This window comes from Clupea harengus, chromosome 10 (genome assembly GCF_900700415.2).
Source record: "Clupea harengus chromosome 10, Ch_v2.0.2, whole genome shotgun sequence".
Classification (NCBI taxonomy): Eukaryota; Metazoa; Chordata; class Actinopteri; order Clupeiformes; family Clupeidae; genus Clupea; species Clupea harengus.
The window spans coordinates 2,815,565-2,841,910 of NC_045161.1; the positions used below are offsets into that span (position 1 = coordinate 2,815,565).

General features: G+C 46.5%; 1 protein-coding gene across 2 annotated transcripts in view; it reads left to right on the forward strand.

Annotated features, from left to right (window-relative positions):
• Nucleotides 1-26,346, forward strand: part of cachd1 (cache domain containing 1) — a 79,234-nt gene that overhangs the window by 27,025 nt on the left and 25,863 nt on the right. For both annotated transcript variants that reach the window (XM_042708821.1, XM_031575004.2), the window contains exons 3-8: nt 6,588-6,736; nt 17,196-17,302; nt 22,097-22,223; nt 24,526-24,670; nt 24,926-25,142; nt 25,342-25,491. In XM_042708821.1, coding sequence (XP_042564755.1) covers nt 6,588-6,736; nt 17,196-17,302; nt 22,097-22,223; nt 24,526-24,670; nt 24,926-25,142; nt 25,342-25,491 — 895 coding nt within the window. The remainder of the gene's footprint in view (nt 1-6,587; nt 6,737-17,195; nt 17,303-22,096; nt 22,224-24,525; nt 24,671-24,925; nt 25,143-25,341; nt 25,492-26,346) is intronic.

Below are 26,346 nucleotides of genomic sequence, written 5' to 3' on the forward strand. Positions count from 1 at the left end.
AGTGTGTCTATTAGGGCTGTGCGATTAATACAATTTCAATTTCAATTAAGATCATGGCTTCCAACGATTATGAAAACAATGTAGCCGAGATGAAACAGTGCTGTATTCCGTTTTGCGATCATGTTCTCGTTTTGTCTTGTGTTATAAATGTAGCGGACTCATTTCCTTTACTACGGTGCGCTTTCACTCCTCACTAAAAGCCCAAACTCCCTCTCCGCCTCTGAATAAGTAGCGCCACTGGCTTCACGCGGTTTAATATTCATGACGAAACATGGCGCTTCATTCGTTAGCAAGCCAAAGATAGTATAGTTGAATGCTACATGCCTAATCTAAGCAGGCAATAACGAATGTCAGACAGAAGTTAAGTAAGGGAGTAGCCTACTGTATAAGACTAGTGGTGCGTGGTTGGGAATTTTTTTAACACGGAGATATGAATTTTGAATTTAGACGGTTCTTATGCGCATTCCAATGTCCACATCTGATGAAACACAATGCTTGTACATGGAGGAGCTGTAGGAACTCTCTTAACCCTGTTCGAGACACTTTTCTCAGTTATAGTAGCATACAAGCTTAAAGGCTAGCCTAAAAAGTCAGTCCCAGATCTAGCATTAGCATCTCATCTCATCTGTCATTCATCAACGTGTTTAGTATGAAAAGTTTATTTATCACGTGTTACCTGAAATAAATACATAAACAACTCAGTTTGGGTTGATACAAAAACGATACATAACCTATAACCTAAACCAGAAGATATATTCAATTGGCTGTGCATTAATCAGTGTAGGCTTACATTCTTATCTTTTCAACTGAGTATAAAAAAACTGAACCATGAACATGAACTATTAATCAGTGTAGGACTACGTTCTTATAATTTAATAGTATGAACACAATATGTATTGTTGATAATGCTACTACTGATGAAGTAAAACAAATGCTACTAAATAAAAACACAGAGGTTCCAGGTCTCATGTCTGCATTCACAACCACCCCGCTGCTGAAAGGAATCCTAGGGGAAACACTGAATGGCTTATGGTGTTAAATAATAATGATCTCAATATTGACCTAAATATTGATTCTGATTACGATTTTGCCATAATCAAGCAGCCCTACGGTCTATATCTATGTCTCTGTCTTTTCTTTGTTTGTTTCAATGCAAAGTTGTGTCTGTTCTTGCTGCTGTGGTACCCATTGGGCATCCCACAGTGTACCTGGCAGCTGACCCAATTCCCCCCACTCATATGCATCCAGATCAGACTGTGTTGTGTGTGTGTGTGTGTGTGTGTTAGTGTGTGTGTGTGTGTGTGTGTGTGCTTCTCACCCCCTCTCCAATCATTACAGGAGCCATAAGCAAGAATAGGCAGGTTGTTTTTCTCTCATCCCTGCTTGCGAGGAGAAGTCATTGTGTGCCGTCTGCTATTCCCCCACATTACCTGCAGCTATTTGCTGTCTGCGAGCGGAAGATTAAGGAGCTCGTTGGCAGCTTGTCTGTCAACACCCCGTACGCTAATTAACTAGCACGATTCCCCAGACTTCTCTCGATATGAATGATGCAGACAGCTACCTGCTGGGACATCTTCCACGTAAAGCTCAGCATTATGCCCCAGATATGAAGGCTTTTGTTCTGGTATTATAGCTGCTACCATGGATAGGTGTAGCTTCTGAAAATGACTCCAATGCTGAAGACTGTCAGCTTGCATCAGCAGTGCTGAAATCCACATTGCTCAAATCGCACGCAGTCTTGCTGGCACCTCCACAAGTGAAACTTTTTGAAAAGAGCAAACTGTTTTGAGCTTGTTGTTGTGCTTCCAACCTCCAGTTAGATTTATTGCCCGACTGGCCTGAGGTGGGCTATAGTGTTTGACACGGAGGGGATTTGAAAAGAGAAAATGTGAAAATGAGAGCCTATCATTCTTGGCATGACACGTACATGTTTTGTGTCATAAAAGCTGTAACATGATACAATTTGATTGTAGGTGCATCCCCACTTCCACCATTTATATTGAGCAATTCCAAACCCGTAATTATTTAAACTAAAGTCCCATCACAGTTTGTGTTTGAGGAACTGAGGTGACCCTGTGTGTGCAGGTTCTAGGTGGTTGTGCCTTTGGATACTGTGTGTGCAGGTTCTAGGTGGTTGTGCCTTTGGATACTGTGTGTGCAGGTTCTAGGTGGTTGTGCCTTTGGATACTGTGTGTGCAGGTTGTGGATGGTTGTGCCTTTGGATACTGTGTGTGCAGGTTCTAGGTGGTTGTGCCTTTGGATACTGTGTGTGCAGGTTCTGGATGGTTGTGGGTTAGCTGACATCTGTGGTGGAGGCTAGTCCCATGCTCAGTTCAATAGGTGTAGGGGAAACATTCACCAAGTGATCTGTCACTGTCTTGTGCCCTGTGCAGTGCAGTTGGAGTGGTCCAGGTAAGCACTGTCTGGATTTATTAAGGTGTGGCTATGGCTGACAACCATCAATGATCTTCTGTTTTACTGCGCTTATAGAAGACCTGATTCTCATAGTTTTCTACTCTTACACTTGACATGATCACCTTAACACACACACCAGAGTAGCACAACAATCTCCTTTCATACGTCCAATACGTCTCATAAAGGCCAGTGTGTGCGATGCATCTGGTGGCCAGTATAGGCCAAGTAACACTCAAGTAGCAATTATGAAAAAAAAGAATCCCAAAATTCATGTGCGTTTTTATTTGACAACCTTAGCATAGCCCACTAATCTCATAATGCTAATTAAGACCCGGGATGAAGGCCTCAGTGTTCGGTTGGTTTCTCCTAAGGCCGGTTTGGATGGGTTTGTGAAAACTGTGCCTGACTCGCCCCCTCTCTGAAATAAGCTGGCAGTCCATCCCGGGCTCATACCTCTTGTTCAGTGGACTGTGACGTTTCAGTGCCGACGTTGGCGAGTGCCCATGCCAGCCCAAAAGCCATTAGTGAACAGCTCTCCCCGTGGTGTTTGGGGCTGCAGGCACCACTTACCCTCAGAGAGAGAGAGAGAGAGAGAGAGAGAGAGAGAGAGAGAGAGAGAGAGAGAGAGAGAGAGAGAGAGAGAGAGAGAGAGAGAGAGAGAGAGAGAGAGAGAGAGAGAGAGAGAGAGAGAGAGAGAGAGAGAGAGAGAGAGAGAGAGAGAGAGAGAGAGAGAGAGAGAGAGAGATCCAAATTCTGACTGGCAACTCCTCTCATTTCTGTAATTAGTGTAACTTTAGCAGCCATTAGTGGAACTTTCAGCAGCACCACCCTATATGTTGCAGTCAGGTCAGGCATTACTAGGAAAGTTCATGTTTTGATAGTATTTAGCCCAGGTTTAGAATTTTATAATTGTACTATTTAGCAGAAAAGTAAGAGCATTGTACATGATTACACGAGAAGTACTCCTGGCCTGTCCTGATATTTCTTAATAACTGGACACCTATGAAGTAGAAGTAGGGGGAAAAAGTTTGAAGTTTCACCATTATATATCAGTGCTCTGGACATGTTGAATGGTAACTATAGCAACCAAAGTTTACAATGCTTGATTGAAAAGCTGTCCATCGATAGAGTTTGTAGTCAGGCAAGCTAATGAACAAATGAACATATGGTTAAATAACATGCTATCTGATGAACTAGGAAGCTGGCAAGGTGGAAATGCATAGAATCAGGAACAGCTAGCAAGCTAAAGGATTTTGGGCTTAGCAACAATGGAATCAATTGTAACCAAGCAACTATCCAACATGATCCTACTACAAAAATAAAGCAGTAGGATAAACTAAAAATGTTGCCTTCTTTTTAAACTGAAACAAATGCTTTGTGGTCTATACATGCATTGCTTACCTAAATACCTTTGTGGCATCCGTGGTATAAGCAAGACCAATATTTGTCCAATATTTTCGTATAACGGGACACCTCGTCGGCCATTAACCCTTACAAAAAACATCCCCTGCACCCCTGCACAGAGCGAGTCACTTTCAGTTATAGTGCAGGTAAAGCTGCTGAACTTCCCGTCCAGTTTCTGTGAGATTTACATTTACATTTACATTTAGTCATTTAGCAGACGCTTTTGTCCAAAGCGACGTACAAGGGAGAGAACAGTCAAGCTAAGAGCAATAAAAAAGCATGGTGTAACAATAAATACTACTTTACATGAGAATTAGAAAAACAACAACCTAGAAAAGAGGAAAAAGAAGTGCAGGAATGTAACTGCTGAAGTGCAAGTTAAGCGCTAGTCAGGTGCCAGTTAGGAGGGGAGGTGCTCTCTGAAGAGTTGGGATGAGATGCATAAAGACAGAGGCCCGTGTGTGCAATGGTGCCTGCCACTTTAACCAACCGCTATAATCATGCAGAGAGGGGAATCAGTCCATAATTCATCTACTTTTGTAGGACAACTTGAGGGTTTTTTTTTGGGGGGGGAGGGTTGAATTTTCTACGAGTCGTGTGTTGAAATGGTTATTGAAATATGAAAGAGATGAAGGGGAAAGGTCTATGGTGGCAATTAAGCACTGCGTTGTCATTTCCTGAGAGCTTTGCTTTGTTCCTTAACTCTTAACAAAGTAGGCTACCTATAGGAAAGCTCTTCTGAAGCGATGTTTTCTACAAAGGATGCAATTAGGTCTTTGTAGACTGCAAAGATGAGGGTTTCCATCTCTGAGCCATCAGATAAGAAGACATGCCTGTTCCCACTCTCTCTCTCTTGCCCTCTCTGTCTGAGATCCATATCATGTGGCCTGTTGTGACAGGTGAATGCAACTGCATTGGGTTTTCATGTGTGCTCGATGAAAAGCACATGGTGGTGGAGCATAGACATTGTAGTAGGACTTCAGTACGAAAGCAGGAGTAATTAAGGTTTTTTTTTCCCCCCCTCTGGGCACACACACACACACACACACACACACACACACGCAGAGACACGCACGCACACACACACACACACACACACACACGCAGAGACACGCACGCACACACACACACACACACACACACACGCAGAGACACGCACGCACGCACGCACACAGACACACACACACAGACACACACACACACACACACACACACACACACAGGCTTGAAATGCTCCTGGGCCGGCAGGCTCACATCTCTCCCTCTGCACCTGAGGGATGGAGTTTCCACTGGGCTGTAGAGGCCCAGGGCCTCATGTGGTGTAACCTGTTCCTAATCGCTCGTGGTCTTGCCTCCCTCATCCCTCCCTCCCTTCCTCCCTTCCTCCCTCCCTCCCTCCCTCCCTCCATATTCAACCGCTCGTCCTCTCCCCACGAGTTCCTGGACAAGTCTCCATTTACCACACTTATAGAAGTACCACACAGTGGATAATGGTCACGTAGCCTCTCCTGGCGGGAGATTTTTCCCTCCATGCATGTTGTTCTTGGTAGTACCACAAACTAAGTGTAGCGGTAATAACCATGGCCGGCTGCTTATGCGTGCATGGTCAATGGGTCGTGTTAAATTTCTCTGTTGCTTGCCTGGCTGAGACGTTTTGGCAGGCGGTGCTAATTGTGGTATGTTGAGCCTGATTGCTGTGGCTGAGGTTTCTATTTTTCCACGGACCATTGATGTGGCTTGTTTTCTTCATTTTCCATCATAAGACTGTGGTGTTAAGTGTGTGAGCTAGCATGAATGCCTGTGTACATGTATATGTGTGTGTTTTTGAGGGAGAGGGGAAGTTGGTTGGGTGTGTGTGTGTGTGTGTGTGTGTGTGTGTGTGTGTTTTCCACACAGTCATGGTTGAGGGATGGCCTATAGAAGCTGGGCAGTGGTGCAGAGAAGCAGCATGTGCTCTCTTTATTAATGTCCCCCCACTGTGACGAGCCTTATTTCAAAGCTGCTGGCGTGTTGCTTATTAGCGTCCCCAGGGAAGCCCCGGCCCTGAATAAATAAGCCCCGGCACTCTGAGAACCAGAGTTCTTCATTTACAGTTCCCTTTAGGGACATGCAGAGCACAGGCCCTAACACCCGACCCAACCAACCAAAACAGCCAGGAGCACCCCTTTTTGATTTGGAGTCCAATTCTTATTTCATTATCCTGTGCCGGTAGCTATTCACACTGTGCTGTGATAACTAGCTTTGGGATGGGAGCCCCTTCTAGTCTCCAAAGCAAGTCATTGCTCAATGCTGATCGATTCATTTTTTTTTTCCCCCCACACATCCATCCTCTGTGCTGAAGCCCTTTGATGTAGCACACCTCTTCCTGTGTATGTTAATTGAATGTGGCCTTCAAAGCACACAGTGACTTTTCCTGAAGGGTAGACTGATCTCCTGAAACTGCTGTTAAATTTGGATGGCTCATCCGATGTGCCAGTTACTAATGCATCGCTGTAGGATCTGAGTGAGGATTTTAAGCCCACACCAAATGATTGCTTGGAAAGGTCTATGCGATCAAGTTACGAGGAGTAGATGACGATGGCAAACGGATGGCTTTTGTTTCATCATGGCATTCCATTTCTATGTTTTCGTTCCCTGTGAGATTAGATCATGTTTCTGATTTTCTTCTAGTTTTTTGCATGCATGCATGTACTATGTCATTGAGTTTTTGGGAGTTCGGGAGTTTGGGGCATTGTGTGAATAATGTACCTCTGTGTCTCATTTCCCAGCTGGCCAAGAAGATCCGCGAGAAGTTTAACCGCTATCTGGACGTGGTGAACAGGAACAAACAGGTGGTGGAAGCCTCGTACACGGCCCACCTCACGTCGCCACTCACCGCCATTCAAGACTGCTGCGCCATACCCCCGTCCATGATGGAGTGAGTAGACACAAAATCACACTCCATCACACACTCACGCCAGGGTTTCCACTAGGGCTGAACGATTTGGGCAAATAATCTAATTGCGATTTTTTACCAAAATATTGCGATTGCGATTCGATATGCGATTTTTTTTTTTTATCCTCTTTTTTTCCCAACAAAACGTAATGAATGATTTAAATATGACCAACACAATATTAGATACATTTAGTGTAAAATATTCTTTCCCACATTTTACATTTTTATTTAACTGCTCATTACAGAAACAAGAACAACAAATCGGTGGCTTTGCCACTGTGCATTTAAGTAATTTAAAAAAAGTAATTTTAAGTAAAAACACTAGGCATGCACTTTTTAAACACTGTGTGCAAAATGTACCATCTTAAAAAAAAAAAAAAAAAATAATACATGTTTTTTTTTTTTTTTGTGACCACGTTTTTTTATCGCGAACGTTGCGGTTAGAAAATCGCGTTCTATCATATCGCGATTAAATCGCAAATGCAATTAATCGTTCAGCCCTAGTTTCCACTAGGATATTTTTCTTAACGGTCAGGTGTCTGGAAAGGATTTATTTTATTGGGCAAATTTTGAATCTGACTGGTCACGTTTCAATAACCGGCTAACACGCAAAAAATGAAAGAATGACTATTTTACTTAACAACAGTATCGATTTAGCGAAACGAAATAGTAACGATTGAGCAAAACCTCAACATTAGCTGCTGAAATGTAGGCCATGACGAAACATCTGTAACCTGTAACATCTGCTGCGTGTTTAGAAAAAGGCTAGGCCTACGTGGAACTGTATGGAGCCTTTAGCTACAAGGTAACATTTTATCTTTCATTGTGGTAAAGTCCTCTGCTGCAGACTTGATATCGAATGTGTCCAATGTGTATTCTCAGCTTACAATGCGCATAAACCGCATCAGTAGCTGGGTTTCCATTCAACTCATTTGCATATTTTATGTCTCTGCACGTTTTCCATCTGCTGTCATATGTAAATTAAAAATGTACACTCTCCTAATCAACGGAAGGCTGTCAGGGCAACTTCAACGGAAACACCAAATTAAATTGTAACAAATGTGAATTTATGCGAATAAACCCATCAACCTTAATTGTATTATACCCAATCTGACTAGGGAGTTAATCCACCCCCCGTCTAGTGAATCAATTTCTCATTTGACGAGAAGATTTTATGCTAATTTTAAGAGTGCCCACTAGGATTTCCTTTTGGAATGTTCAGCATTCACATTAAACCGTTATAACCTAGCTCCACCTCCCTCCTCCAGTCGTCATTGCAGAAGCTCCTCTCTGCTGGTATGGACAGGTCAGGTTACTGTTCACTAAACTCATCAATACATTATGTTAGAGAAGTATAAAATATATAATAAATATATGGTCGAGGGAAAGTGTGTGTGTGTGTGGTGTGTGTGTGTTTGCGTGTTCAGAATTATGATAGCCTCTACTGTTTCCCCATTGTGGAACATTTGATGGAACATTTGATGGAACATCAAAGACTTCAAAGATCCCCGTCACTCTCCACCTAGCCGCCTGCTATTAATACACCCAGGCCCTGAGCTCTGCTCTTGTGGTTTGCCCAAGTGTGTATCTGAGCATGGCAATTGTTTTGACAATTGTGGTGTAACTGAATTATAATAAATCCCTTTCGTGGCAATATAGATACATACATGATACTGATAAACCATTCTGTAGTCGAGAGAGAAAGGAGAAAGGGAAGAGAAGAAAGGAGAGGAGAGGTAAAAGAGGAGAGGGAAGAGCAGTCTTTGAAGCACGTGAACTGAAATGGCCCCTTTGCAGAAGCGCGAGGAATAACCAATCAGGGTACGTACCATTGCCCAAGGCGTGAAATGGACATGCTTGCTTTCAAGTGGAGCTTTGCTTCAGCCACTGGGACCTGAACTGTCAGCATATCTGAAGCTAGCTCATGCATATCTAATGAAAAACATATTTAATTCCTTATATTTCGTCTCTTTGGCTGCTCTGTTGTTACGCTAAAATAATGATTCTGGTACTGAGTAATTGTCGTAGTGTTTTGTTGTGTGTGCGTGTGTGTGTGTCCGTGTGTGTGTGTCCATGTGTGTGTAAGTATTTGTGTGATCTGACTTCCCCTGTGTCCTTCAGCATGGTCAGCAACAGCTGCCATTACCCCCCCCCCCCCCCCCCCCCCAAGTGTTGGCTTGTGGTCTCTAACTGTGTTGATTGCGTGTCTCACACCCTCTCCCCTCTCATGTCCATCACATGCCACGCCAGTGTCAGCTTTCCATCAGACCCCCGCATCCCAGCTCCCAGGAATGCTTTAATCAATACAGCCACACATACACACACACTTAAACACACACACACTTAAACACACACACACTTACACACACGCACGCACGCACGTGCACACACGCACATACTCGATTACAAATTCACACCCTCATGCAACTGTTTGCAAACCTCTCTTGTTCATTCCTCTTCTTTTCCCACTCTCTCTCTCTCTCTCTCTCTCTCTCTCTCTCACTCATTCACTTGCTCTCTCACTCCCTTCATTTCACAATTTTTTTTTTTTTTTTGGTTGGCAGACGCTAGCGGAGCTACCGGTAATTTTCATTCGGCATTGCAATGCACTATAGGAAGTGCGAAATAGTGCATCTTTAACTAATAATAATTGACCATCATTGAGAAAAATGGAACAGAATCTGCAAATAGCCTAGCATACAAATCATGCACCGTTTTCTTTGCCCTCCGTTCTCGTACCTTCATGTGCTGCATATCAGAAATGGCCGACTGAAAAGCGAATTATTCTGAGACGGCTCAATGTTTACCATGGAAACAATAAACAAAGCTAGCTTTTGGTAGCTGCCTGCATATGAGATATGGCTAACAGAAAAAGTTGTCATTTTTCTCAATGATTAGTAGTTAAAATAATAGTCAATTATTAGTAGTTAAAGAAGCACTATTCCAGTATTCAAAGAGAATGAGCTGTGGGAGCACAAAGAACAGTGAGTGTCTAGCAGCAATTATCATAGACATATATGATATATCTTATAACTTATAGTAAGGTTTAAGCTTACATGTTGGAAAACAGAACGTCTCATGGAGGATGCTTGCTAACGGCTATTTTCATAAATGTTAAGTGCAATGTAGTAAATCAGTGAATTATCAGAGTAGCCTGTATTTTCGTTTGTTTTCCCGAATAGTTAACCTCCTCCACTTAGCATTCTTCAAACAAAAGATTGTGGAAAAAATATATATTTCATAAGTTGAATTTGAATGTCACTTGCAGCCCAGTTATTCTTGCGTTATTTTGCACTTGCAGGGGCTTGATTGCTAATTTGAGTTACTTTTAAAACTTTATTTGCACTTTCTCTTTACTTTTAAAAAGCATAATTGCCACTTTAATTTGTATTACTATTTAATTTATGTATTATGATTACATTTGTTACTCAAATACATTTGAAATTCAAATTCCAACATTTTGAGTCGTTATTTTAATTTGCTATGGGAAATAATCATTAGATTAGTCGATTAATCGAAAAAATAGTCGATAGATTAATCGATTACCAAAATAATCGTTAGTTGCAGCCCTAGCTGCCACCCTACGCTGCCTCGTCAAACATCCACGTGCACAGCGCTGGGAGACGTTCTCTCCATGAGTCTTGCTAAGTCACTGAGAGGAGCGAGAAACTCGAGATAAAAAGGATGGTGATGTTCGCTAGCGTCCCAGACGCGGCTAATTTGCCTGTCTCCAGCGCAAGCCCGGTACAGGGAAGCCACAGCGGCTGTCGCTACACTGGGAGCTTTGCTCTGGCAGCCAGGCAAATGAAACGCCTCTCATCTCCCCTCATCCTCTCTCCTCACCCTCTCTCCAAAGACTTGACTCTCTCCCTCCGGAAAGCAAACAAACCCTGTCAGGTGCAGGAAAGTAGGGCTTTCTCTCTCTCTCTGTGTGTATGCATGAGGGAAATGGAGTTAGTAAATGTGTGTATGAATAAATTGGATTGTGTGTGTGTGTGTGTGTGTGTGTTTGGTAAATGGGAGAGGTGGATGCTGTATTTTACTTGCTCCCTTTATCAGACCTCTTGTTTGTCTCAGTGCTGTGTTCTTTGTTATCTGCCTCACGCACAGTAGGTCCCTTTCACTCTCACGTTCTCCCTCTCCTGTTGGTACTCTCTCACTTATACACTTAGATTCTCCCCATGCTCTCTCTCTCTCTCTCTCTCTCTCTCTCTCTCTCTCTCTCTCTCTCTCGTTCTTCCTCTTACAGTGACACACACAAACTCTCTATCTCCTTCTCTCTCTCTCCCTCTCTGTCTCTCTCTCTCTCTCTCTCTCTCCCTCTCTGTCTCTCTCTCTCTCTCTCTCTCTTGTTCTTCCTCTTACAGTGACACACACAAACTCTCTCTATCTTTCCCAGCCCTCTGTTAATCCACTCTTTCTGTATCCAAGGCCTGAAGGAGCCAGTAGTAGAGCCGTGTGTGTGTGTGTGTGTGTGTGTGTGTGTGTGTGTGTGTGTGTGTGTGAGAGCTAATGAAGCCGCTGTTTGAGAGTGGGGCGGAGAGGCCAGAGAAGGGGGGCTTAAGTGCTCCGAAAGAGGGCTCTTAAATTGCCATGGTGATAATGCCTCTCGACCAGACCCACATGTCTCATACGCTGTATATCTGGGGGAGAGGGCTATCCCCTGCCAAGTCCCAAAACACCCCCCCCCCCCCCCCCCTCCTCTGTCTTTACAACCCGTCCCCCCCCCCTCCCCTCTGCTCTCTCTTCTCTCCCTCCTGCTCCTCATCTCGTTCCTTTTCTCCTGAGATTCTATTCAGTTCCTGCTTGATTGTTATGCCAAATAAGATAAACCAATTAAAATCAGTGTAGAAAAATACCTACGAAATCTTCAAGAACTTTCAACACATCAGAAAAACTGCATGTGCAGAAAAAGTGAATGACAAGCAACAATGTCCTAGTTGGGTGTGTGTGTGTGTGTGTGTGCCAGTAAATGTATGTGTTCATTGGTGTGTGAGTAAAAAAAGCGCCCCCTTACATTCAGCTAGGAAATATGGTAACATGTCTCTTTCTGCTAATCTGTTCCATCGTCATGTGTGTGAACTAACTGAAAATAAGCAAGAATGGAATAAAGACAGCAGCCACTCTCAGCAGCTACACAGTAACTAGGCTAGGCCTCTCCTTTTTGTTCAAATGGCAAACACCAAACCTTTGCAGAGTTGACATAAGCCACCCAAGGAATTAATTAAATGTACTAGGAACAAACAGATCAGCAATCTGGAATTGCATGTTGTGACTTCTACAGCGCACTATGAAGGTCATCTTCTCCACTCTCAATGAATCCACTCAGGCAGTGTCAATATTCAACACACAGAGGAGGATCTCACTATATAACGAATGATTGCAGGCATTGCCTTTTTAATTGTCAGTGATGCAGCAGCAGTAGGGTATTTATGTGTGTGGTGTTTGTGTGTGTGTAGTACCAGGGTGTTTATGTGTGTGGTGTTTGGGCTGTGTAGTACCAGGGTGTTTATGTGTGTGGTGTTTGGGCTGTGTAGAACCAGGGTGTTTATGTGTGTGTGTTTGGGCTGTGTAGTACCAGGGTGTTTATGTGTGTGGTGTTTGGGCTGTAGGGTGTTTATGTGTGTGTGATTGGGCTGTGTAGTACCAGGGTATTTATGTGTGTGGTGTTTGGGATGTGTAGTACCAAGGTGTTTATGTGTGTGGTGTTTGGGCTGTGTAGTACCAGGGTGTTTATGTGTGTGTAGTACCAGGGTGTTTATGTGTGTGGTGTTTGGGATGTGTAGTACCAGGGTGTTTATGTGTGGTGTTTGGGATGTGTAGTACCAGGGTGTTTATGTGTGGCGCCTCCTCATCAGCCTGCATAAGGAGCAGAGCTCCAGGTCTGCATTAGTATTGTTGTGCCGTAATTTTCCATTCGGCTCTTTTTAAGCCCAGACCCTCATTTACATGTTGGGCTCAAATCAATGACGGATAGAAAAAAATAAAATGCCGAAAGGTTGCCTTTAATCTCTCCCTTACCCCTCAACCCCCCCCCCCCCTCTCTCTCTTTCTCTCTATCTCTCTCTCCCTCACTCTTTCCTTTGCTAGCTTATTCTGTTTATTTGATGTAAGATTCAAACGAGCAGTGCAAATGCAGTTTTTATCTGGTGCATTTGCTTAGCCCTCCTATGTAAAGTGTGCTGAAAGAGAATTCTAATGACTGCAGCCTGCCTGATGGGAATTTAATGTCTGCTGTTCAAAGCGCTTCTCACATCAGAGCAGCCGTCAATCAGGAGAGAGCCAGCCCCAGCCTGGCAACTGCAGTCTAATGTGTTAGCGTTTGTGTGTGTTTTAAGGGTGATACTGCAGTGTGGGGAATGGAACCGAAGGGTGTGTGTGTGTGTGTGTGTGTGTGTGTGTGTGTGTGTGTGTGTGTGTGTGTGTGTGTGTGTGTGTGTGTGTGTGTGTGTGTGTGTGTGTGTGTGTGTGTGTGTGTGTGTGTGTGTGTGTGTGTGTGTGTGTGTGTGTGTGTGTGTGAGGGGGAGTGGTGGTTTAGTTTTCTCTGGAAGAAGGCACACGTGATTGATCATAAACTAAACCAGGCACAGACCCTTGGGGATTCAGTAAACAGAAACACAGCCTCCTAACGGAGCTGCCGCCGCAGTCGTGCATTATTATAATGTTAGGATACATTGCCTTTTGGAGTGCAACACAACTATCACCATCAATGCAAGCTCTCAGAGCGATCCTCACACAACAGCTTTTGGTTCTTTACCTCATCCGTTTGAGATTAACTTAAGATGAAAGAGATGATACTCCAGTAGCTTTCATTTCGTGCCAGGCAGTCCTGGTTGGCTGCCCCTTCTGTCAATCAAAATGTACCAGTGCACTTTAGAAATAGCCATATACTAGATTTGGTAGCAGAAGGGGGAAGGGTATCAAGATGATGCACGGTAGTCTGGTAGGGGCGGAGGTGACTCTTCAACTTAAACACTCTGCATGATCACCGATGAAAAGCATTCATTGATATGCAGGCATTCATTTTTTTTTTTTAAATAAATGAACTTCCATGAATGTACTCACATTCTTTAAAGACAGAAAGCTAAATAGCTATATCTGCTAAATAGTTGTGATAAAATGGGTTTAAAAGTGACAGGGAGATTTACAATGAAATAGAAGGCTTAAGAGATTGAGGAAGAAGGATTGATAGAAATGGAAGGAATTTCTAGATCTATTGACTTTTCTCTCTCTCTCTTGATTTTGAAGAGCTTTAATAGATGAGGGGAATGGATGGGTGGATTTGAGAGAGAGAAGAGAAGAGAAGGGGCTTTAGAGACAGATGAGTGGGGGGGAGGGAGAGGAAGAGGAAGGCAGAAAGTTAAAGAGGTTGGCCATAGATTGCTAGAGAGAGGGAGATGGAGGGGGATCAAAGCTGGTGTGTTGGCGCAAGCAGTCCCAAGAGGGGCACTTTCGATCAGCCTGGAAACAATGCTCGATGACTCCTGTGGAATAAAACACTCCACACACACACACACACACACACACACACACACAAATACATAGACACACTGTTCTGATGTGGCCTGTTTACCATGCAAGGCTCTGGCAGTTGTATGGAACCCTCCCACCACACACACTCACACACTCACACACTCACACCACACACTCACACACACACTCACACACACACACTCACACACACACACACACACACACACACACACACTCTCACACACACACACTCACACTCACACACACACACACACACACACACACTTAAATGTTAAGGGTGTTTTGAACATTTGCACATTAACATGCTGATTCCATGCTCCATTTTAATTCTCCAAGTGAGCACGTTTCCCCCCCGATGTCCTTTTCCTTCTTTCATCCCTCCTCTCTTCATCACTCCCTCACTCCCTCGTTCCTTCATCACTCCCTCGTTCCTTCATCGCTCCCTCACTCCCTCGTTCCTTCATCACTCCCTCACACGCTCGTTCCTTCATCACTCCCTCACACGCTCGTTCCTTCATCACTCCCTCACACGCTCCTCTCTTCATCACTCCCTCACACGCTCCTCTCTTCATCACTCCCTCACACGCTCGTTCCTTCATCACTCCCTCACACGCTCGTTCCTTCATCACTCCCTCACACGCTAGTTCCTTCATCACTCCCTCACACGCTAGTTCCTTCATCACTCCCTCACACGCTCCTCTCTTCATCACTCCCTCACACGCTAGTTCCTTCATCACTCCTCACACGCTCGTTCCTTCATCACTCCCTCACACGCTCGTTCCTTCATCACTCCCTCACACGCTCCTCTCTTCATCACTCCCTCACACGCTAGTTCCTTCATCACTCCCTCACACGCTCGTTCCTTCATCACTCCCTCACACGCTCGTTCCTTCATCACTCCCTCACACGCTCCTCTCTTCATCACTCCCTCACACGCTCGTTCCTTCATCACTCCCTCACACGCTCGTTCCTTCATCACTCCCTCACACGCTAGTTCCTTCATCACTCCCTCACACGCTCGTTCCTTCATCACTCCCTCACACGCTAGTTCCTTCATCACTCCCTCACACGCTCGTTCCTTCATCACTCCCTCACACGCTAGTTCCTTCATCACTCCCTCACACGCTCGTTCCTTCATCACTCCCTCACACGCTCCTCTCTTCATCACTCCCTCACACGCTCCTCTCTTCATCACTCCCTCACACGCTAGTTCCTTCATCACTCCCTCACACGCTCCTCTCTTCATCACTCCCTCACACGCTCCTCTCTTCATCACTCCCTCACACGCTCGTTCCTTCATCACTCCCTCACACGCTCCTCTCTTCATCACTCCCTCACACGCTCCTCTCTTCATCACTCCCTCACACGCTAGTTCCTTCATCACTCCCTCACACGCTCGTTCCTTCATCACTCCCTCACACGCTCGTTCCTTCATCACTCCCTCACACGCTCCTCTCTTCATCACTCCCTCACACGCTCGTTCCTTCATCACTCCCTCACACGCTCGTTCCTTCATCACTCCCTCACACGCTAGTTCCTTCATCACTCCCTCACACGCTCGTTCCTTCATCACTCCCTCACACGCTAGTTCCTTCATCACTCCCTCACACGCTCGTTCCTTCATCACTCCCTCACACGCTAGTTCCTTCATCACTCCCTCACACGCTCGTTCCTTCATCACTCCCTCACACGCTCCTCTCTTCATCACTCCCTCACACGCTAGTTCCTTCATCACTCCCTCACACGCTCCTCTCTTCATCACTCCCTCACACGCTAGTTCCTTCATCACTCCCTCACACGCTCGTTCCTTCATCACTCCCTCACACGCTAGTTCCTTCATCGCTCCCTCACACGCTCCTCTCTTCATCACTCCCTCACACGCTCGTTCCTTCATCACTCCCTCACACGCTCTTCTCTTCATCACTCCCTCACACGCTCGTTCCTTCATCACTCCCTCACACGCTCCTCTCTTCATCACTCCCTCACACGCTCCTCTCTTCATCACTCCCTCACACGCTCGTTCCTTCATCACTCCCTCACACGCTAGTTCCTTCATCTCTCCCTCACACGCTAGTTCCTTCATCACTCCCTCACACGCTCGTTCCTTTATCACTCCCTCACACGCTCCTCTCTTCATCACTCCCTCACACGCTCCTCTCTTCATCGCTCCCTCACACGCTCGTTCCTTTTAGTCTCAAACACATATGTATATTGGCACATGGCTTTCTGGGAGTTCATCCCATCCCAAGAACCCTTCCCGTCCCACCAACTCGCCACATCTTTAATGCGGAATGATGTGCATCTGTTCCAAGTGTCACACAGTACTTCCTGTTTCATAAACACGGGAGGCGGGAGCTGACTTGTGGAGTCTTGTGAGGCTGTGGTTTGTACGAGAGAATCCAAGCTCCAAAACATAGAGGGGATGCCTCCACAACCTCCTGGGTTATGAACTACCTGACGGACAGAGCACAGTTTGTGCGACTGTGGGGATGCGTGTCTGGGCAGGTAGTTAGCAGCACAGGAGCACCAGAGGGGACTACTCTCACCTTTCCTCTCGACCCAGAACACCTCACAATTTCAATACAACTCAGAGTCCTGTCATCTGCAGATATTTTCAGATGCTGCTAAAGTTTTGGGGCACATTTTACATTTAATATGCACATTAGATGAATCCATTCATCTGTCTCTCTGTCTGTCTGCCTATCTGTCTATTTATCTTTCTGCCTGTCTTTTTTTCTTTCTTTAATTCGAGTCAATCATTATCATTCCCTGTGGACTGGGGTGACAGGCTTGTGCTCTTGTCATGTTGTAGTAGAGCCACAATCCAAAGCTTAGGTTTAGTTTGAACACAATAAACTGTGGACGCTTTCAAAGGAAAATGGCCAAACGCGTGTCTGATGTTTACCATCTGTCTCCCCACACCTTGGTCTCTCTGTCTCTCTCACAGGTTTGATGGCAATTTCAACACAAACGTCTCCAAGACCATTTGCTGTGACCGTCTGTCGCCAACAGTCAGCAGCCGCGCATTCAATCCAGGACGAGACCTCAATTCAGGTGGGGGAACACACACACACACACACACACACACACACACACACACACACACACACACACACACACACGCGCACACACACATGCACACCATCAATTTTGTACCTGAAAGCAGAGTGCCGTTATCACTGTGTTTTGTGTTCTGTTGTCATGGTTACCTTTAAAAGAAGACCGTTTCTTGCTTGACATCAAATCGCAAAACATGAAAAGATTCTCTCTTTTGAACAGAATGAAAAAAAAATAAAAAAAAATGGAAAAAAGGTCTGGGAGATGCATTAGGCCTCTCTGCTGTCTTTTTGTGTTCCTCTCCCTCTCATTCTGTCTGTCTCATCTCCCCAGTCCCATCCTCCCTCCCTCCCTCCCTCCCTCCCTCCCTCACTCTCTCCCTCCCTCCCTCCCTCCCTCTCTTTCATGTGTTTGATTTAAGAACACTGTTTTGCGCACTTGAAAGTCAGAGACTGGCTGCGTGGCTTCCTCTGTCCTTGATCCTTCCTCGCCGGTTCCCGTCAGGAAATGTATGTTGTTATCATTCTATAGTCAAGGCCAGCCAGCAGCCTCCCACACACACACACACACACACACACACACACACACACACACACACACACCACACACACACACACACCACACACACACACACACACACACACACACCTCTCCTCTCTGTGCTTCTCTCTCACCAGATACACCCCAGTCTAGCCATGCAAACCTCTGCCTTAGATCTTATCAGAATTCCGCCTGTACCCATGGCTGGGCAAAAGGAGATGATGTATAAATAAACACACACTTGTTTTTGATGGTGTTCTATGCTTAGAGGTAATCATTACTTTGGGAGGGCAGTATGCTACCTGGGGCTGGCATATACGCCCATCTATGAATATATATGGGCCAATCTACTGCTGGCTAAGATGGCTGACTCAGAAAGTTCTTTTGAGAATAATCTGTTAGTGAGTGCACCTTTTGTGAATCTGTTCGTAAGATTCCCAAGCAAAGTAAGGGAGGTGTTTCTGGAGGCCCCTGTGAGTGACACTGGGCTCCTGACATGAGCGGCAGGAACACTGCTGCATGGTCAGCCATGTTTTTGCAGTCCTTGGCCAACGAGGGGCCCTAGTCATTTTTCCTCCAACACCAGTTTACACAAATACATCATTCCACTCACTTGGCATGCACACACACACACGCTCACACACACACACACACGCGCACACACACACACACACACGCTCTCACACACACATGCTCTCACACACACGCTCACACGCACCACACACACTCTCACGCTCACACACACACGCTCACACTCATTCAGGCTAGTCTCAGCACAGATTGGTACGATTTGTCTTCATCCACAAGCTTTATTTTTTCCCGGCAGTCATCAAGGGTTCATGTTACCTCCCTGCCTTCATTAGTCATCCTGTACTGACCTCCAGGCCACACAGGCACATTTGTCCAACGTTAGTCTAAACAATGAGGGAGAGAGGAGAGGGGAGAGGGGCCGGAGGGGAGGGGGGGGGGGGGTATGGGGAAGGGGTGGGGGTGCAACATATTATGTGTGTGTATGTGCTTGTTTGTATAAGTGTGTGTCCGCAAGTGTGTGTGATGAGTGAGTGTGTGTGTGTGTGTGTGTGTGTGTGTGATGAGTGTGTGGTGTGTGTGTGTGTGTGTGTGTGTGTTAACCATCATTAAGTGTCTATACAGTCTGATGTCTGGGAAGACTGAGGAGGTTGAAGAAATGTAATGAGGAGCTGTAAAAGGGGGGAGAGGAGAGGGCTTGAAGGGGAAGGTGGAAAATTCTCCAGGGCATGTTCTGTTTGTTTACACTTGCACCGCAATCATCTGGAATCCTTTTGGTTTGCATCTGCGGCTTACACTTCTGTCTGCCTCTCTCTCTCTCTCTCTCTCTCTCTCTCTCTCTCTCTCACTTCGACTCCCTCCTGCGCCCTCCCGCTATCTCAGCCCTCTTCAGGCCTCTGTTTATTTCAGCTAAGTGCTTTAAGGCTCTCCTGAGTGTCGTGTGTAATATTATGTTACTTCTCAATTAGCACTCGTAGCCAACGCACCACCGAAGAGTTGATCCCAAGCGAGAGGACGAGAAAGCGAGTGACTGAGGGAGGGAGTTTGGGAAAGAGAGAGAGAGAGAGAGCTGGAAAAGAGGGAATAAGACAGAGACGGGATGGAGGAGAGTGGTCGGCACTCTGAGGGAATGTTTTTCTTTTCCTCCCCTCCCCTCATCTCCCTTGCTATTTCTCTGTTGTTCTGGAGTTTTCTAAACATTGGCCGGTGGATTAAGCGTTCGGGCCGCCAAATGTATACTGATTCTTCCCAACTGTCAGCATCTCGGCGGGGTTCCTGTGTATATACACAGCGGAGATTGATAGGGGTGCTGTATATATGGTAGGGAGGAGGAAGGATGGGGGCAGCGGGGGGTGGGGGGGTGGTGGTGGTGGGGGGTGGGGGGGGTCATAGGCTGTTCAGGCTGAGGCTCTATTTCTGTCATGCAATGTCGGTCATCACAGGGATTTGATTCGGTGAAACCAAACCGTACATTTGCGTTCGGAGTACCTATTTGCGTGTGTATGACTGACTGACTGAGTGTGTGTGTGTGTGTGTGTGTGTGTGTGTGTGTGTGAGAGAAGAGGAAAGACCTGAAGTAAAGACATGGTGCTAGCAGGCTATCCTCACGCCCTTGTTTGGTCAGTAGCACCGAGCTTTCCCTTGCCTTTTTCTTTTTCTCCTTTTTCTCTTTTCTCTGTTTCAGTATCTCCTTTAACGTTCCTCTCTTAACCGTTAAGGCCTCTCGTCTCCTCATGTTGTTCTGCAGTGTTGTGTGTTGAGCTGCTCTGCAGACAGGAAACAGCTGGGCTTTGTGCTTGCCCTTTCCTCTGATGGTTCTCTTGACCTGATGACCCCCTCTGATGACCCCCTGATGACCCCCTGAGGCAGACAGTGCACTTGTTTACTCAGACCAGTTTGGCTTTCTGTCCCCGCTGATGATGTCACCGGCTCGTCTTCCAAGAATCGATAGGCGTTAACATGACATGGATGAAAAACTTATCACAGCCATGTTGGCCAAACACAGCATGTTTTCCTTAAAGTAAAATGAAGATATTTCACAGACAAGGCTATATTTAACTCAATTTTAAAGGCACAATCATACATTGTTTAATATCGTATCCAAACTCTTTGAACCCTTGTACATGTAAGTCTAGAGCGCGTATAAGCTTTATTGCATGGCTTAAAAGGAGTGGAGTAGGTCTGCTATGACATATGCACACTTGGAATGTGCGAGTGCACACTAACACGCACGGCTTGTCATGTGAGATGGCGGAGTCACTGGCACATAAAGTAATCTCATAAAGCATTGCTATTAATCAAGCGCACAGCGCTCGCACACAGCACACACACACACACACACACACACACACACACACACACACACACACACACACACACACACACAGCGCTCCGGCTGGTCTGGAGGGGCCCGTGTGAGACCCCTCTCCGGGGGGGGGGGGGGGGGGGCGTGAGACCCTGTTAAACCTGTTTGGCCCCTGAGCTGGGCCTCTGTGTCTGCGCTCTCCTCCTCTTTGTCTCAAGCTCCATGAGCCTGTCAAACCGCGTCTGACCACACACACACCAACCACACACACACACACACACACACACACACACACAAACACACACAGAAATAGAAAAGAAAAAGAAAAAGAGAAAGACACACACACACACACACACACACTTACTTTTAGACTGTATGCTCTCTAGTCTCTCTATCCTTATCCTCTCTCTCTCTCTCTCTCTCTCTCCGTCTTTGTCAGGTCTTCTCTCTCTCTCTTTCTGAGTCTCCGTCTCTGTCAGGTCTTCTCTCTCTCTCTCTCTCCGTCTCTGTCAGGTCTTCTCTCTCTCTCTCTCTCTCTCTCTCTCTCTCCGTCTCTGTCAGGTCTTCTCTCTCTCTCTCTCTCTCTCTCTCCGTCTGTCAGGTCTTCTCTCTCTCTCTCTCTCTCTCCGTCTCTGTCAGGTCTTCTCTCTCTCTCTCTCTCTCTCTCCGTCTCTGTCAGGTCTTCTCTCTCTCACTCTCTCTCTCCGTCTCTGTCAGGTCTTCTCTCTCTCACTCTCTCTCTCCGTCTCTGTCAGGTCTTCTCTCTCTCTCTCTCTCTCTCTGAGTCTCCGTCACCTTGTCAGGTCTTCTCTCTCTCTCTCCGTCTCTGTCAGGTCTTCTCTCTCTCTGAGTCTCCGTCACCTTGTCAGGTCTTTCTCTCTCTCTCTCTCCGTCTATGTCAGGTCTTCTCTCTCTCTCTCTCTCTCTCACTGGTGTCTCTCCTCCTCTGTGGTTTCTGGTTGTTTTCCTTCATTTGTTCCTCTCTTAGTCTTTCGTTTGTTTTAAGAGGGAGACAATGGGAGTCCATGTTGGAATGATTTGTCTTGGAAAGGAAGGAGACTTTGCTAGACAGAGATTCCTCTCTGTGTTGTCTTGCCTCTCTGCCACCTTCCCTCGCCTCTGAACTCAATAACTGAGAGTTTGAATGAGTGAGTGACTGATGGATGTGGGCATGCCTGATTGCCCATTCTTTTGTGTTTGTGTTTGTTATGGAGTGGGCTTCTCTTATATGGACTCATCTTCAGGGACATCCTCTCCGACCCAGCTGTGTCCCTTTCACAGAAACACACACACACACACACAGAGACAGAGAGACAGAGAGACACACTCATGTCCATGCCAACTGTTTGCACTCTCTTTTGTATAAAATGTTACTCATCCTAATGCTCTCTCTCTTTCTCTTTCTCTCCGACTTCCAGTTTTGGCAGACAACCTGAAATCGAATCCCGGCATTAAGTGGCAATACTTCAGCTCTGAAGAGGGAATATTCACCGTCTTCCCAGCCCACAAGTTCCTCTGCAAGGGCTCCTACGAACACCGCAGCAGGTACGCTAACGTTCACTGGGAGAATGATCACCAGATAGAACAGCTTCAGGTATGCTAGTGTTCGCTGGGAGAATGATCACCAGATAGAACAGCTTCAGGTACGCTAGTGTTCGCTGGGAGAATGATCACCAGATAGAAGAGCTTCAGGTACGCTAACGTTCACTGAGACACTGGGAGAATGATCACCAGATAGAGGAGCTTGAGGTACGCTAACGTTCGCTGGGAGAATGATCACCAGATAGAAGAGCTTCAGGTACGCTAGTGTTCGCTGGGAGAATGATCACTAGATAGAAGAGCTTCAGGTACGCTAACGTTCACTGAGACACTGGGAGAATGATCACTAGATAGAAGAGCTTCAGGTACGCTACTGGGAGAATGATCACCAGATAGAAGAGCTTCAGGTACGCTAACGTTCACTGGGAGAATGATCACCAGATAGAGGAGCTTTGCCCTTCACTAGAGTAGACCCCAACATGATGCAGAGGGCTTCTGGATGTGTCTGGTGGGGTTGTATTGACAACTGGTTCTTTACATGGCTCCTTAGAATGGAAGTCAGTTCTAATTGAAAAGTTGAATTCACATCAAACTCCATTTAGGGCAGTTACTTACAATGCAAAGGTTCTCAAAGGTGCTTGCGAATCATAGAATGTGCACTATTGCAGAACTGCAGGGATAAAACTGAATGTCTAAAAATACTCTGAAGGCCCTGTCTGCTCTTATGAGACAGGTTAACCAAAATATGTATGTTTTATAGATATAAATGTCTATGTGCATCGTCTGTGCTTAAATGGGTCACAGAACACACTTTTCACGCCAAATGAGGCCGTATTTGGTGTAGCAAATAAATCTGTCCACCCGAAGAAGGTTCCCACTCCTCCCCCTGTGCCACTTTTAGGATGTTTACTAAAGGAGGGGATGCCACCGCAGCCACTGAGCGCAGGGCCTGAGGGGGGCAGTGAGAACCACCCCAAGGTTACCACCTCTCCTCAGCCATACTGAGCGCAGGGCCTGAGGGGGACAGTGAGAACCACCCCAAGGTTACCACCTCTCTTCAGGCACCGCAGCCACTTAGCACAGGGCCTGAGGGGGGCAGTGAGAACCACCCCAAGGTTACCACCTCTCTTCAGGCACAAAACCCACAGAAAAGAGAGAAGCACTCATTATGGAGTGAGAGGGAGAAGAAAGACAAAAAGCCTAGATGGGGGTGCAGGGGTTCTAGCAGTGCCCCCGTGGTAAGGTGACCTATTGCCCCTGCCCCCTCTGTCCCCCCTTGCCCCCCCCCTCACTAAAGGGGCCCTTCTTGTGTGGCACTAAATGAATTGGATTCTTCAGAGGGCGCGGGGCTTTGCTGCTCAGACGAACAATGGGCACGGATGCCCTTGGCTGGAATGTGGGCTTGGGAGCAGCAAAGCCCACTGGAATCTGGCGGGCTTGTGTTGTGGTCGCTGGTGTGGTCCTCATGTTGAAAGACCACCCTGTTACACCACACACATACAGACACAAACACACACACACACGTACACACACACGCCACATATCGGCATAGGAAAAGTTTGGCCATCAAATTTGGCACTTGACCAGGAGATATGAGTCTTGCAGAGTATAGGGATACATCTCTGATGCTCTGTTCATTTCAGTCACACACACACACACACACACACACACACAACACACACACACACACACACACACACACACACACACACACACACACAAATCATTGCTCTTGATTCCCACTTAATGTTGAAGCAGCCATGCTGAACTGAAATCAACACACTTACATCATCTTCCACTATAGCTGTCAAATGAGCCGCTCCTGTGGGTTAAATCAGAAGAGCTGTGGGTTCCCTTTAAGAGGATACCATGTCGTTTTGGATGGGTCATTCTTGGAGGGGATAGCATAAAGAGAAAGAAAGAGCTGTGGGTTCCCTTTAAGAGGATACCATGTCGTTCTTGGATGGGTCATTCTTGGAGGGGATAGCATAAAGAGAAAGAAAGAAAGGACCAGCCGTCATGGCAGCCCTTCCAAACGCAGCAGCGGCCTCTTGGAACCGGATCCCCTAGGAAAACAGCGGAGTGGGGGGCAGCCTTAGGTGAGAGAGGCCTGGTCCTCCAGAGCCCACCAACGGAGCCCAGTACAGCGCAGAGCAGAGCGGAGCAGACCGGAGCAGGTCAGGGCAGGCCTGCATGGATCCGCTTTCCCCACCGCCCAGATAACAGGGAGGAATGTCCTGTGCTGCTTCATGCCATGTACGAATGATAATGATGGTGTGTGTGTGTGTGTGTGTGTGTGTGTGTGCAGGCCGGTGTATGTAACAGCAGTCAGGCCACAGTCCAAGCACATCGTGGTGATCATCGATCACGGGGCGTCAGTGACGGAGACGCAGCTTCAGATTGCACGAGACGCCGCCCTCGTCATCCTCAATGCCGTGGATGAGCACGATAAGGTGGGGGTTCACTACACAAACACTCACTCACACACACACACACACACACACACACACACACAGTTAGACACATAGACAACAGCATGCTGACAAATGCACTGACATACAATATTCAAATGCAGCATTGCATATAGATGGTAACAAATGGTAATAAATGAAATAATAGTTTTTTCTTAAATGCATAAAGTTATTAACACTGTTCTGTTTTTCTGATTTCGTGTGTGTGTGTGTGTGTGTGTGTGTGTGTGTGTTCAGATCTCCATCCTGACAGTGGCAGATGCGGTGCGGTTCTGCACTCTGGACCAGTGCTATAAGAGCTCCCTGTCGCCTGCCACCAGTGAGACGAAGAGGAAGATGACCACCTTCATCAGCAACGTGAAGGTCTCCGACAGCCCCACGCAGCACGCCGCCGGCTTCCAGAAGGCCTTCCAGCTCCTGCGCAACACCAGCAGCATCAACAAACACCAAACCAGTACGAGCCTCATTAGCTTCTTGCTAACCTGCATATTCACAGAGTCCTGTAGACAGTGCCTCAGTGTCTTCAAACAATATAATAAAAGACCATAACAATAATTAAGTCGGTAATTAAGTCGTTGTCTTTTAGTGTGACCTTATTATTCTGAAGATGTTTTTTTGTTTATTTTGTTCGCCTTTCTATCCTGGCACCATAGACACAGACATGGTGATCATCTATCTGTCGTCGGGCCTGACGTCGCGGGATGGATCGGAGCAGGAGAAGAGGGCGACTCTCAGCATGGTGAAGGAGGAGAATCGCCACCTCAACAGATCGGTGATGATCCTGACCTACGCCCTCATGAATGGTACGCCCCAGCCTCCTCAGCTAACACTCTCAGCTAACACTCGCAGCTAACACTCTCAGCTAACACTCTCACTCCAGTCACAGAGCAGCACCTCCTCAGCTAACACACTCAGCTAACACACTCAGCTAACACACTCAGCTAACACTCAGCTAACACTCTCCGCTAACACTCTCCGCTAACACTCTCAGCTAACACTCTCACTCCAGTCACAGAGCAGCACCTCCTCAGCTAACACTCTAGGCTAACACTCTCAGTCCAGTCACAGAGCAGAGCCTCCTCAGCTAACACACTCAGCTAACACTCAGCTAACACTCTCAGCTAACACTCTCAGCTAACACTCTCACTCCAGTCACAGAGCAGCACCTCCTCAGCTAACACACTCAGCTAACACACTCAGCTAACACACTCAGCTAACACTCAGCTAACACTCTCCGCTAACACTCTCCGCTAACACTCTCAGCTAACACTCTCACTCCAGTCACAGAGCAGCACCTCCTCAGCTAACACTCTAGGCTAACACTCTCAGTCCAGTCACAGAGCAGAGCCTCCTCAGCTAACACACTCAGCTAACACACTCAGCTAACACTCTCAGTCCAGTCACAGAGCAGCACCTCCTCCGCTAACACTCTCAGCTAACACTCTCAGCTAACACCCTCAGCTAACACCCTCAGCTAACACTCTCACTCACTCCAGTCACAGAGCAGCGCCTCAGATGCTCTCCTAATGACCCCTGCAAGCTTTTGCAACTGTCTCCAAACTGGTGTGATGCTCTTAAAAGTGATGACACCAGGGCTTAACATCAGTTTGCAGCCTGTCACTCACTCATAGACTAGCCTGAGGCCCATAGAGCACTTG